The following is a 12753-nucleotide window of genomic DNA, read 5'->3' on the forward strand; positions in this document are numbered from 1 at the left end:
TAAATGAAAGACGAAAAGAGGGATTTAGAGGGGGTGAGGTTTTTCTGGAGGGATTGACACCCGGTTGCAGAAAACGAAACACTTTGTTATTCGCAAACTACACTTCTGAAGTTACTACAGCCAAAAAGGACTTAAAACGGTAGTAAATGTAATCCATCTCTGACCTGCATTAAGTCCTGTCCCACACATGGCCAGCCACTGGTTCTGAAAGTACATATTTGCTAACTTAATGAACAATTTAATTAACTTAAAAATATTAAATACAACTAAAATTATTTTTTTAAGATTTATTTTTTTTAAATCCCACCTAAAGTTTGTATATACTTACCATATGTTACAAATTACATGTGATCTATATAATTAATTTATATTATTATTTATTATTTCAAAAAAGTTACATTTGTTATTGAATTTTAAAAAGTTATTAAAATATTTTATCAGGAAATACTTATTTTCTTGTTAGATATAATTTGTTTCAATATAAATGTCATTTATATGTATTTTTAAAAAGTTTAAATAAATTAATTTATTTGAACATTATTTTCTATGGGGTTTTATTTTAAGTCCCTGCCTCCGTTATTTTCTATGGGAACACGTTGCAGTACCAGTGGTTGCTCATGTGTGGTTATAAGCTCCCTCCAAATTTTCTGCTGAAGTAACTTCACACTAGTAAATTTGGCTCCGCCCTGTTTCAGTGAGTGGAGAGATGCAGGTCTATAGTTTGTACTAAATTTATAAATAGTAAATAGTAAGAAGCAGCAAATTTACTACAAAGTGTAAGGGTAAAATTACACATGTAGATTTACTCATGTGTAAAGTTACCTTTGTGAATAGGCTCACAAAGTGTTTTTCTCCTACTGTACTCAGAAAGCTTTTGGTGAGGGGGAGGCCAATGAAGAACCCTGAACTATCTAATAACAGGCATTGACAATGCAAAAAGGTCTGACTTGTAACTGAAAGAGCCTCTTCAATCATAGATAGGTCGGCACCCAATAAGTCATCATACATGCAGTCTGTCGCTCATCCTTGAACTCATGCATCCATTCATCTGCCTCCTGACTCATTCATACACTTATCCACTTACTCAACCAAAACAAAACACACATGAACTCAGAAGCTTCTGAAAGATAAATGCAAAGAATGAAAGTAGAGAAAAGAAAAACATGCTGCTGCCTAAACGTGACGGGCATGTGCTTGCATTAGCAAATAAAATTAAACATAGCAGCAAATAGCTGTCTTGCTGTGGTATTGTGCATAGTGTATAATTGTTCAAAGTTCTAGCATCACCGCCACATTTAGAACCAATGTTTTGATCATCTTGGCATAGGAAAACAATGATACACTATACACAATACCATTCTCTGATGGTTGTCTGGTTAAAAGGCAGTAGCCACTTGGAATGTGATGTGTTACAGATCAAATGAGTGGCAGGCAAGTGGCACATTAGCACAGTTTGGGGAGCTGGAGTATGCTCTAAAATGAAAACAGAAAGAGAAGGTGGAAAGAAATGAAAGGGGACACATGAAATGAGATAATCGAAAATTAGAGGACTGTCCGACCAGTACTGGTACTGAAGCACAAACATTTCATGAGGATGTGCACATGTGATCAGAGAAATACTGTCACTAATAGAGCTAAAGAGCCAGTGGCAAAGACTGACTCATTGCCCTTTGCTCTATGAAGTGATGGGCGAAAGGGGAGTGTAAATGACACTCATGGTGGAAGAAGGCTGACCCACAGTACCTATAAGTATGTATATATATTTACATTTATATATGTATATGAAATTATTTTTATAAAACATGGGAGGCCTCAATCCCTGTATAAAAGTGTGTCTCTAATTTCCCATAGCAGGCAATTTCTGTAAAAAAAAAAAATGACATAGCTGCTCAAGTGTGACACGCTATCACAGTTGAGTTCTGACATCAGAATGACTGCAGCAGAACCAGTGGCCAAGGGGAAAGGCAGGACACTGAGCATAATGAAAGCTGCAGTGTGAACAGTGAGAATGAACCCCAACATTTCCTTCTGATCTGTGTCATAACATTACTTAATACACAGGTAAAGCCTAAGAAATCTCACATACCTTTTCTGAAGTCATCAGTAAGGTATACAGCCTTTACCATTGGCTTAACACCATAACCAACACAGGCTTAGTGAAGTGAGCATAGGCAAGCAACCATCATGCATGCAGTTAGACAAATAAAAATATGTACAAACCTACAGCTGAAAATAAACAATATACAACCCCTCTGATATAGGTCTAATACAAGAATTATCACAATGAAATCGTCTATCCCCAGGACTTATCAAGAGGGCATCAACAGCAAACATCTTGCCTGCCATGGTAATCTATGAGATTTACAAAATGCCTGTCAGCAGCCTAAAACAAAGTGTAACAGCATTCCACCATTTATGGTCTCAGGGCGTTAACAATTGCGTTTCACATTAAATAAGTTGAGTATGCTGTCCTTTTCATAACTTTTCACAATAAACAGATCAGACCTGTGGAATCAGGCATATCTTTCTCCAGTGACCCAATCAGACCTGTAGCCCTAATCATTGGCTTGTCACCATAATCAACTCAGAACTAGTGTATTGAGTGTAAGGTTCTCCACAAGGAAACCATCAGGCATGCAGTCATAAAATTCCAAATATATACAGTGTTATGTTTTGTAACGTGAAATACTATTTCCTTAAGAGGTCCTAACAAAGATAATGAAAGTGAAAAATATCTACCCCCACAGTTTGTCAGAGGGAGTAACGAACACCAAACCTTTGCCTAATATCATAATCTATGAGATTCCATGTACGAAAATACCATACTGCAGGTTTTAACACAGGTTTTAACAATCCACCCTTTAATGCCCATTGATTTTAACAAATGCTTCCCACAATAAACATACAATGCCTTCTATTGTTATTGTAACCTTCATAATAAGGAGAGAATGCCTATAACCTTAGTCATTTGCTTGCTACCTTAACCAATGGTTTTGAGCATAAGTTTTCCCACAGGGCAAAGAGTGTCACACAAGCACTATTTTTCAGTGGAGGCACACATCTGTCCGGTCAAATGCAATACTCAAAAAAACCAACATGTGGGCAGATGTTAAGCCCCTTTCACTGTAGTACTTATGGGAACTTTTTCTGTTTATTAGGTCCAGCTTATGCGGTCTAGCACAGCTGCGCTGTGAAGCTAGACATAAAAAAAAAGGCGTTGAGTACCGGTTATTGCCTTAAAAATGGCAGTGCAGGTACCGAACAACCAATCGTCTGCCCAGTGGTTGTCAAACAGCACATAGTTGTTTGTCTTTTCTTCTGTAAACTTCATGAAGTTGTGTGACAAACAGCATAATACTTCAAAAAGGAAGAAAGAACACACCCAAAAATAGATGCAAAACTATGAATCTATTTAAATAAAGAAGAAACAATAAAGTGTGAAAGAGAAAGAAACTAGGAGAAATACACAAAATTTCTCCTCATTATGCCTCCCGTGGGGAGGCGTAGGATTTTGACGCATTCCCAGGTTTACAAGTTCTTGTAAATCTGGGGATGCGTTAAAAATCCATGGGAGTTGCGTGAGACACCAATGTAATGCCTCCCTAGCGCAGTGTAAGGCAAGGTTTGCGCTGCGCTGCATTGCATTACTCCAGATTGTTGAAGCCACTCAGAGCCACCAAAGTGGCTTTGTTTTACTTCGAAAATCTGACTTAAGTTTTGCGTTGCTCTTGCACCTCATTGGGTGGTGCAAAAGCGGCACAAACCTGGTCATAGATTTGGCTCTAAAAGTATATAGTGACTTAAAGAAGCACAGAAAATAAGCATTCCCAGTTACTTATTGTGATAATAAACATGTGAGATATATCAACAGAAATCAAGGGCAAGAATGTATGAATGACATACCACAGTTGCGAAAAACCATGTCAACGCTTATGTTAAAAGTGTTTTAGGTGAAAAAAAAACAGCGTTTACAGCAGGAAAAACTCAGCACACTATTTGGGGAGTTATTTTTCAGCAAAACAGGTGAAATGTCTGCTGTTCTTTTTCTTCACATATTCCGCTGACAAGCTCACAGATAAAAGTTTCAGTGGTAAATTTCAGGCAAAAAGGTTTTTAAGAATATCATTGCCAGAGATGTCATCGAACAAAAATCTAAATGTTGGAAAGTGCCCAAATCACAACATTCAATGAGATCCCCGAGTGGACCAAAAACTTTGCACTCTGAGCCAGAACCGTAGATGCGAAAGGCGAATGTGATGGGGAAAATGTATGTGAAGAATCTTGCCCAATTAACACACGATGGCTGTGGCCATTGATTATGCGAAGCACGTTTCAGCATCTTTTTCTCCAGATAAAAAACAAAAAATGTATAGACTCAGGGGCATATTTATACTCTGTTTGCGCCATTGTAGCATCATTTTTTGTACACTAAAATGGCGCAAACTTTACTCTATCTTTAAAGTTTGACGCTAGACCCACCTAGCGTCAAAATATTGGAGTTAGCTCCATTTATTGGGTGCGTGAACCCACCTTGTGTCAATGCAATGCAAGGTAGGCATTCCCATCCAAAAAATGATGCTGTCCCCATAGCGCCATACTTATCCCCCTGTGCTAAAATGATGCACGGGTGGGAGGCGGACCCAAATAATGGCGCTAAGCTTGCTTATCGTGATTATTTAACGCCTGGGTCAGACCAGGCGTTAGGGGACCTGTGGACCCATTTTTATGGCTATACGCCATGGAATGGGCCCACAGGTGCCTACCCCAAGACCCAGGAACACCCACACCAGAGGACTGGGGACCCCAGCCCAGGTAAGTAGGGTAAGAATGGGTAAGTATTTGTAAAATAATTAAGTGCGATTGGGGGCTCTGACATTGGCCCCCTTCATGGCACTGGGTGCAATAGCCATGCCCAGGGGACACTGGTCCCCTGTGCTGGCCATTGGGGTGGTGGACATGACTCCAGTCTTTTATAAGACAGGAGTTATATGTTATGGATGGTTGTGCATCAGGAAATGATGCTAGGCTAGTTAGCGGCATTCTTTTTGCCTCCAACCAGCCTACCATCATTTTTTGATGCTCAACCTCCATCTCCTCTACTGCACCCCCACCTGGTTAGCGTCTTTTTTTTTCAATGTTAGCCCAAGCTTAGCGCCGGCCTCACAGCAATCCATAAATTTGGTGCCCGGCTGGCACTTTGCAATGATGCAAGCCAGTGGTAAACTGTTTGACTCAAGACTGCATAAGCGCAGTTTTGCACCAAAAAGTATAAATATGCCCCTCAGTGCCTAGTCAGTCTAACAGAAATCTTTTTTCTTGTTCCACCAACCTGCTCAATGGTTCGAAACAGTTTGAGGTCTGGAGAGTACAAAGTCCTGGGGTGATCAGCGAGCTGGCAAGTGACCGATCTGTCAAATTATACATTTCCAAGAAAAACAAGGCAGCATTCCTTCCTGAAGAAAGGAAAGAAGGGAAACGTTTTCTCCTCAGACTTCTGTCAGGACGACAGTCCAAGGACTGGTCCTCTGCACCTGGGGAGGGGCAGCACCTCCTTCCTTAGTCTCCCTGACACCACAGTGGCCCCCTTGAAGGGCACGTTGCAAAAGGCCCGAAGAAGTCCAACCAAAGAACCTCATCCCTGCCAGATAGAAACTGGCTCCCCTCATCATGTCCAAGCTCCATCACATACAAGGCCACCGTTCACAGCTGCAGGGTGTGTACCGAAATCTATGCGCGCGCGGTGCGGAAGTGCTGCTTGTTGTAAAGTCAGCAAGCAGGCAGGATGAGCAACTCTGCAGGGCTTCTGACCTGGCTGTTCCCGTTATCTTCAGTGAGGATGCTAAGCTCGGAATGTCCAGCAGCTTGATGGCTTGCAGCCTTTCTGCCGACAGTGTAGGGCCAGTGGTTTCGACTGCTAGCTATAAGGGCACGCAGTGTGCTGTGCTGAAAGCCGCTTTTAAACACACAAGTTCATTTCCACAAAAAGTTCATCAGTCATGTGTGGCGTTCATTAAAACTCCCTTACTCCCAGGAGAGTGCAGCTGTATAAAAAGATGCTTTCCAACGTGAAGGCGGTGGGGTGCATTTTCCGGAACGCGGCAGAGCGCCCCCTTTTTTTCTCTCAGACACAGGCTTTATTCCACTAGTGCCCAAGTGTCTGAGAGGAGCAGGTCCTGTGCTGACCCTTTGTGAGTCACACCAGATGGTATCTCCTGAAATAGATACTATATGCCATCTCTACACCCTTAATTACACAACCCCAGACGTTTCTCAAATGACCTCATTTGTTCCTCTTGCAGCAACTTACGGATCCTAGTTTTAGACAGGTTATTTCTCTGCAGAGGAAGAGATATAATTTATATCCCAAGCCCACAGTGTTAGAAGGGAAGCCTCTAATTTCAGATCTTGAGTTGCATTTAAAAGTGTTAGCCTTATTCAAGTCAACCAAAACTGCAATACCTTCAGGTGCTGTCTACTTTCAACGTTTTGTCTGATAAGGAGAGGCACTTAGGCAGGGTTCGGGCGTCTCGCTCGATCTGTGCCAGTGACCACAGGACCCACGGCAGAGGCCTCCAGGCATGGATCAAGGGCTGGGACTCCTACCAGGGGAGCCGTGCCAAAGCCTCTGCCTGGGCCAGGGTCCAGGACTGGGGCTCCCACCACGGGACCCACAACAGAGGTTTCCGAGGGAGGATCCAGGGCTGGGAATTCTACCACAGGACCCTCGCAGGTGGCCTTTGACCCAGGGCAAGGAGCTTTGACTTCTGCTACTAGCCTAGAAAAGAAAGAATTTCCTAATCTTCAATTCCCAAATTTATTTCTAACAAACCACTGAAGTCCTTCAGATTACGTGGACGAGGAGAAAATTCCGCTTGAAGGGAAAAGGTGATAGATCTTCCTTGAACAAAACATTTATGTAAAAGGGTTTTGAACCATTGAGATAGCTTAGTAAATTAATGCACACACTGAAAAGTCTGGGCTCGACGGGTTCAGGTCACAGTCAGTGACAATCTAAGTGGGGCTTAATCTGCCTTTCATGCTTATGAGATAGGTGAACTGAGTAGGCTAATTTCGCTAGCAGTGGCTTCACGCGGCCTTTGGTTCCGGGTTAAAAGGGCCAATCTAAGATGACTGATGATGCGATGTACCAGGGTCGACAGGTATTCAAGGTGCGACATATATCCTGGACTACATAAAATGGGCTGAGAACCCCTGCGAAGCCCCAGGCATCGGTGAAGAGAGGGGACCGCAGCGATGTGTGGATCGTGCACCAAAGGTCGGAAGGTCAATAAATGATGGGGGGAAAAGGGAAGCCCCGTTAAAAAAACACGTTTTGAGTAATTTGATGATGTTTTGAAAATTCTGTCGCGTTTACCATTTTATTGAAAGGCCTAAACTGTCCCCTTGGTCATTGAGAAGCTGCGCTTGTTTGGAAGAAGTGCTCTTTAAGTGAAGTGTGACCTGCTTTGTGAGAGTACAAATGCCCAGCATGAAATCCAATTACCCCAGCAAACAGACCTCGGAGGAGGTGGGGTAAATGATCTATCCGTGTCGCTCAGCCTCTCCCTTTTAATTATTCCAGCGGCAGTGTATCCGAGCTAATGTCCCCCCAGCGTGGCACCTTTGTCGAAGTCTGCAGAATACAGTCGGCAATGAAATACAAGAACAGACTTGGGCTTTTAGGCCGTACAGTTTTGTTGACTGTGAGTTTGTTGACTAAATGTTTAGATTTGGTCCGAAGTCTTCCTGTTGTCATGGAAAAGTTACATTGTAACCCTGAACATTTGCACAAGTAACAATACGTAAACGATTGCAACTTTCGTGGAACCGAAGTATGGATGAAATAATGTAAATTTCCTTCAGTATGACTGCAGATGTCCTTGATTTAAAAAAATAAATTAAAAAAACTAGGTTGTTTTCAAAATTGTGCCGAGTACTTTCAGAGTGTTTAAAATAGCAGACTACGGCGAATAGTGTATTTTCGATTGTTAACATATATTATTGCTAATCTGTCATTCAAACTGACATGGTACATACTTGTATTTTGAAAACGCTCTGTAAGAATCTAGAAAAGTGTGAAATGACTTTTCAATTTCTCGTAAAATATGCCCCACGTGCGTGGGTCTAGTTGCTTTAAGGTGGCTTTCTACTCTTTGGGACTCGCCAGGCCACAAGGGGCAGGTGCGTGGGAGAGGCAGCAGGCTAAGGGGCATCCTAAACCTCACATACCTCGGCTTTGCAGATCTTTAGAAATCCCTTGGAACTCTGCCTATGAAAATGTTTGTGGTACCGACACGGCAGTCTAAGCATTGGTAGAAAGTGACGTAGCGCTCCCAATGTTTGGAAATCCGGAGAATTAGTAATTTAGACTTCTCCGCTGCTGCAACTGTGAGTAAGCTTTCGTAGTGCTTTGAAGTGGCCGCTAGGCAACATGGCAGTGCTCGGCAATACAAACAAATACATACATATCTGAGGCAGGCACGTTGCAGTAAATATGCTCAGGGCTTTACCACGTTTCAGAGCGACCTCTGAGCCCACGTGGCCTCTCCTTAGTCAGCAGCGAGAGCTTAGATTTGAAGGTGCAGCGGAACCCAGAACGATGATACAATCCCGTTCCAGGGTGTGGAAGGAATACTTTCTGAGAAAACAAACACGGAATGTCCCTGAGGTACGCAAACATTCCCCCAGAGGGGTAAAGAGCACCCCTGAGAGTTCACGTGCACCCCTGAGAGTACCACAGCCGCTCTGAGAGACCAGCGGGAGACAAGGGGGTCACTAAGAGCAGGTGCAGCGCTAAGACCCGCGCCCCCAAACATGATCCCTTCATAGACATCGGCCCACATACCTTGCAGTTGGACGGAATAACTTGCCAGAGCGCTGCCGGCCTGCTACAAGAGCGACGCCTCTGCTCCTGAGAAGCGCATGGACCTGCTTGCGGTCGTTCACTAGCGCTGGGAAGTCCTGGTCGGGCAGCCATGCGCTATATGACAAGCTGAAACAAGGTGTTTCATGCGGTTCGTGCTTGCACCGCCACGGTCTTGTGGATCTGCTCGACGAGCAGTCACTGTTCCCCTACTCTTCTTTTATCGCGATCAGAAGGATGAACGTCTTCTTCTCGCCAAGCCGTGTGCAGATTCCTGGTTGTTTATATATGGCCACGGCGTTTACTTTTAATGTTGCTATGTTGTGAACTTCGCAGGCCTCACACAGGTGGGCGTGCAGGGGAAAGATGACAGAATAAAAGGGGCACTTATAGTCTCAATACTGGAAAGCGCCTAAGCTTTGAGAAAGAGGAGCAGAGCCAGGAGGGACATGCCTGTACTGGGGTAAAGATGTGGGGCTGCTGCCTGGTGACCGTGGTGTCTGCCCCAGGGCCGCTTCACCGATCTCCGCAGATTAAGGCCACAGACATCTGACTTTTCCTAGTGCTATCAGCCCAGCCCATTTTGGGCCAGTGAAATAGAGTCCTAAACCTTCTCCGTGCCCCAGTGTGACCTCTATTCCTACACCATCTGCAGCGGTATCCCCTCCTGGTTCTATTTCCAGTCCTCAGCCCACCTCCACACAAAACGCACAAGGACCCACCCATACTCCAGCCCATCAACTTGTAGAACAAATACAGTGGTCTAGAGGGCCAAGTGTTCTTTGCAGAAGATCTCCCACCCCAGTGGTGCTAAGTCCACTATGGGTGTGGTAGTCTATCAGTAACTGTAGAATAAGCCCACAGTGGAATTTCTACCTAATATCAGTGCGTTTACATAAATACATATATACATCCAAATAACGGGAAGTATCCGCAGTGAGTCCAACTTCAATATCAACCTGCGATTATGTAAGCACAGTAGACAGGCTAGCCCCTTGAGTATGATGACGTTTCAATCTATAAGTTGACATTGCATTTTGGGCATATTATGCATCCATTGATATACTACCATTTAGTACCACTGACGTGGTAAATCTTTTGGGAAAAAAAATTGTCCCTCTGTAGCATTGCATTTGTTCTCTCAATCCACGTTTGGTCTCTGATCATAAGTCTTTCATTGGCTCACCCCTTCATGAGCCTCGGGGCGATCTTGGGCCTCTGGGGGCTGTTTCTCCTTGCCCATCAAGGCTCCATCCCTTCCTGTTTCTTCAGTGCAATGCCCCCTTTGATACTAAGTTCCTACCAGCGATGACTTATTTTAATGGTGCTTTAAATGTTCCCAGTGGTCTGCCCGTGAAGTGCTTAAGAGTGCATCTTTGAGGCACTACCGGCTGCCAATAAATGGGAAGACCTATCAGAATACAGGTGGGAGCCGAGATGGAGGGCCATGGCAAAGGACCAAGATCAAGCAGAGTGACTGCACAGGACTTCATTGCTTCCGGGACTGCTTGGTATACACATTACTCCTCCCAAACCTGGAAAGCTCGTACTGAACCAACCCTTAAGCTTTATGATCTTTGATGTCCTGTTTCTCTCATGTTAGGTGTTGGAGCCTCTCTTTGAATGACATATCAATGGCCCTATCTTCATCTCGCCTTCTGGGGATAGCGCTTGTATTGGGCGGCGTGAAGCCCCTGAGTGACCCCTTTCCTTCATCTCACCTGTCAGAGGTGCTGGAGACTTTTTGGCAGATTTCATGCCCTACTTAACTCCCTCTCTCCTCCCTGTGCGAGGGCACTGGGGCGTCCCCGTTCGCCGAGTCACTGCATTCTCCCTCACCGCAACCCCAAGCATATGCCTGTAATCTTCCCGATGTGTGGGGGAGTCTTCTGGACCCTCCCCTTCTAGCACAGATCATCCATAGCTGTAGAAATGCTAGTAACATTGCACAGCGCGGCCTGTCACTTACCACCACCTCCCGCTGTTGTTCACTGCCAGCGTGTTCGACAAGGATGAAAAGACCAGAATCCAGAGAGTTTTCAGTCCCAGCATGAAGGTCAGCGGCCTCATGTCTTCGGCGTGGTTTCTCTGCGCCAAGATGCCCGGCTCTCAGTGCGCCTTTAACCCGAACACTTCTCACAACCAGCGCATAGAGTCACTGCATGATGCAAGTAGACAAAGAGATGGTGCAGGAAAACTCGCAACCCAAAAATGTGTGCAGTTCAATATGTGACCCTGTGCAGGCGTCAACCTCGGTGTCTCCTTCAAGCAACAGAGGGTTGAGTTTCCAGTGCTCCGAAGTCTGTGCCTTGAGAGAATTTAGCAGTTATATTCTTGGTGCACGCGTGGACCAGGGCTTGAATGCAGAGCACCTCTCTCGCTAGAGCATCTTAATGGTCTAAAGTACCGCAACATCACGCCAGGATCTTCCCTGCATCCCTGACTCCTCCTGCCTCTTATAGACTCAGCCTGCAGCATCCCCATCCAGGACGCCGCCACCAACCCCTCATCCCAAGACAGTCAGGCGAAGGGGGGTTGGAGGTTTTTTTTTGGGGGGGGGGGGGTGCTGATCCCATTTAGCGAATGTGCGTGAGGAGCTGTCTGTCCATCAGAGAGAGAAGGCGGGTGGGGCACTAAGGGGGAGGTGGATAGACAAGAGACAGGGAGGTAGAGAGGCTGGGACAACGAGACAAGCCGGAGGTGGATCTGGACAGGAAGATTAATGCCTTCAGCGTGCGGGCAGCGGCCCTCTCCAGCAGCGCCCACAGAGGACCACTCCGTCCCCGCACAGTCGCGCATCACTCATGCTTCTGTGTCTGCACGGCAGGGAGGCGGCCCGGCCTACCTTCTCCGAGCCTCAGCCTCCTTTTTACCCTGAGATTCAACTAATATTCCGCCAGCACAGATAGGACCGCACTCACTTCACACCTCAAATAAAGCAGGTCGTCATCTAGGGGATGATAACATGATTTGGGAGGCAGGAATAAACCACCACCCGCCACCAGAACAGGTTGTTTTTAGAGTGAAGTGGGGGTACCCACCCACGGAACGTGAGAAGTAGTTTAGAGGGTAAACCGAACAGCGCTGGCTGAGGAGAATGGGCACGCCATCTCACAGACTGAGCGGCAAGTGCTTCCAGAGCAGTTAGCGGCCCTGTGACGGGGTGGCAGAGCTAGCGCTCACAGACTGAGCGGCAAGTGCTGACAGCAGCCAGTGGCCCTATTGCGGGGTGGCAGAGCTAGCGCTCACAGACTGAGCGGCAAGTGCTGACAGCAGCCAGTGGCCCTGTGGCGGGTGGCAGAGCTAGCGCTCACAGACTGAGCGGCAAGTGCTTCGAGAGCATCCAGTGGCCCTGTGGCGGCGTGGCAGAGCTAGCGCCCACAGACTGAGCGGCAAGTGCTTCGAGAGCAGCCAGTGGCCTTGTGGCGGGTGGCAGAGCTGCGGAGGGTCACAGACTGGACGCAGAAGTTCGGGGCCCGCAGGCAAAGGCAGGGACCCCCTCTCCCCGCCTGGACAGCTCCCGCAGGCGCTGCCTCGGAGTTCCTCCGCATCTCTCGGGCACTGCCTGCCTTGGAATCTCCTCCCAGGGCTTCTCCTCTCACCGCAGATGATTGGAACCGTCTCCGAGGCCCATGCTGCGGCTTTCGCCCCCTTCTAACGTGCATATATTTATATCTATAGAATTCTTTTTCTTTTCTGGCTGCAGTGACTGAAGACGTCATGTTGAAATAGTGATTTGCCTGCCAATATTTTTCTTGCTGTGGGTGCGTGCCCCCCTTCCGCCTGGGCTGGGTTTGGGGGAGATCAAGTGGGATCTTCAGCAGGCACTAAAAACAGATGCAGCTGGGCAGGGGCTGGCCATGGCATGGGGGCGCTGCCAGGGCTCCCCT

The 12753-nt window shown here is 46.1% G+C and overlaps 1 protein-coding gene across 1 annotated transcript in view; it reads right to left on the reverse strand.

The window, feature by feature from the left end:
- WNT1 (Wnt family member 1) overlaps positions 1-11363 on the reverse strand; it is a 36589-nt gene extending 25226 nt beyond the window's left edge. The window contains exon 1 of the mRNA XM_069230493.1: positions 10833-11363. Coding sequence (XP_069086594.1) covers positions 10833-10933 — 101 coding nt within the window. The 5' untranslated portion in view covers positions 10934-11363. The remainder of the gene's footprint in view (positions 1-10832) is intronic.
- Between the last annotated feature and the right edge of the window lie 1390 nt (positions 11364-12753).

The sequence above is a fragment of the Pleurodeles waltl genome, chromosome 4_2 (assembly GCF_031143425.1).
Source record: "Pleurodeles waltl isolate 20211129_DDA chromosome 4_2, aPleWal1.hap1.20221129, whole genome shotgun sequence".
NCBI lineage: Eukaryota > Metazoa > Chordata > Amphibia > Caudata > Salamandridae > Pleurodeles > Pleurodeles waltl.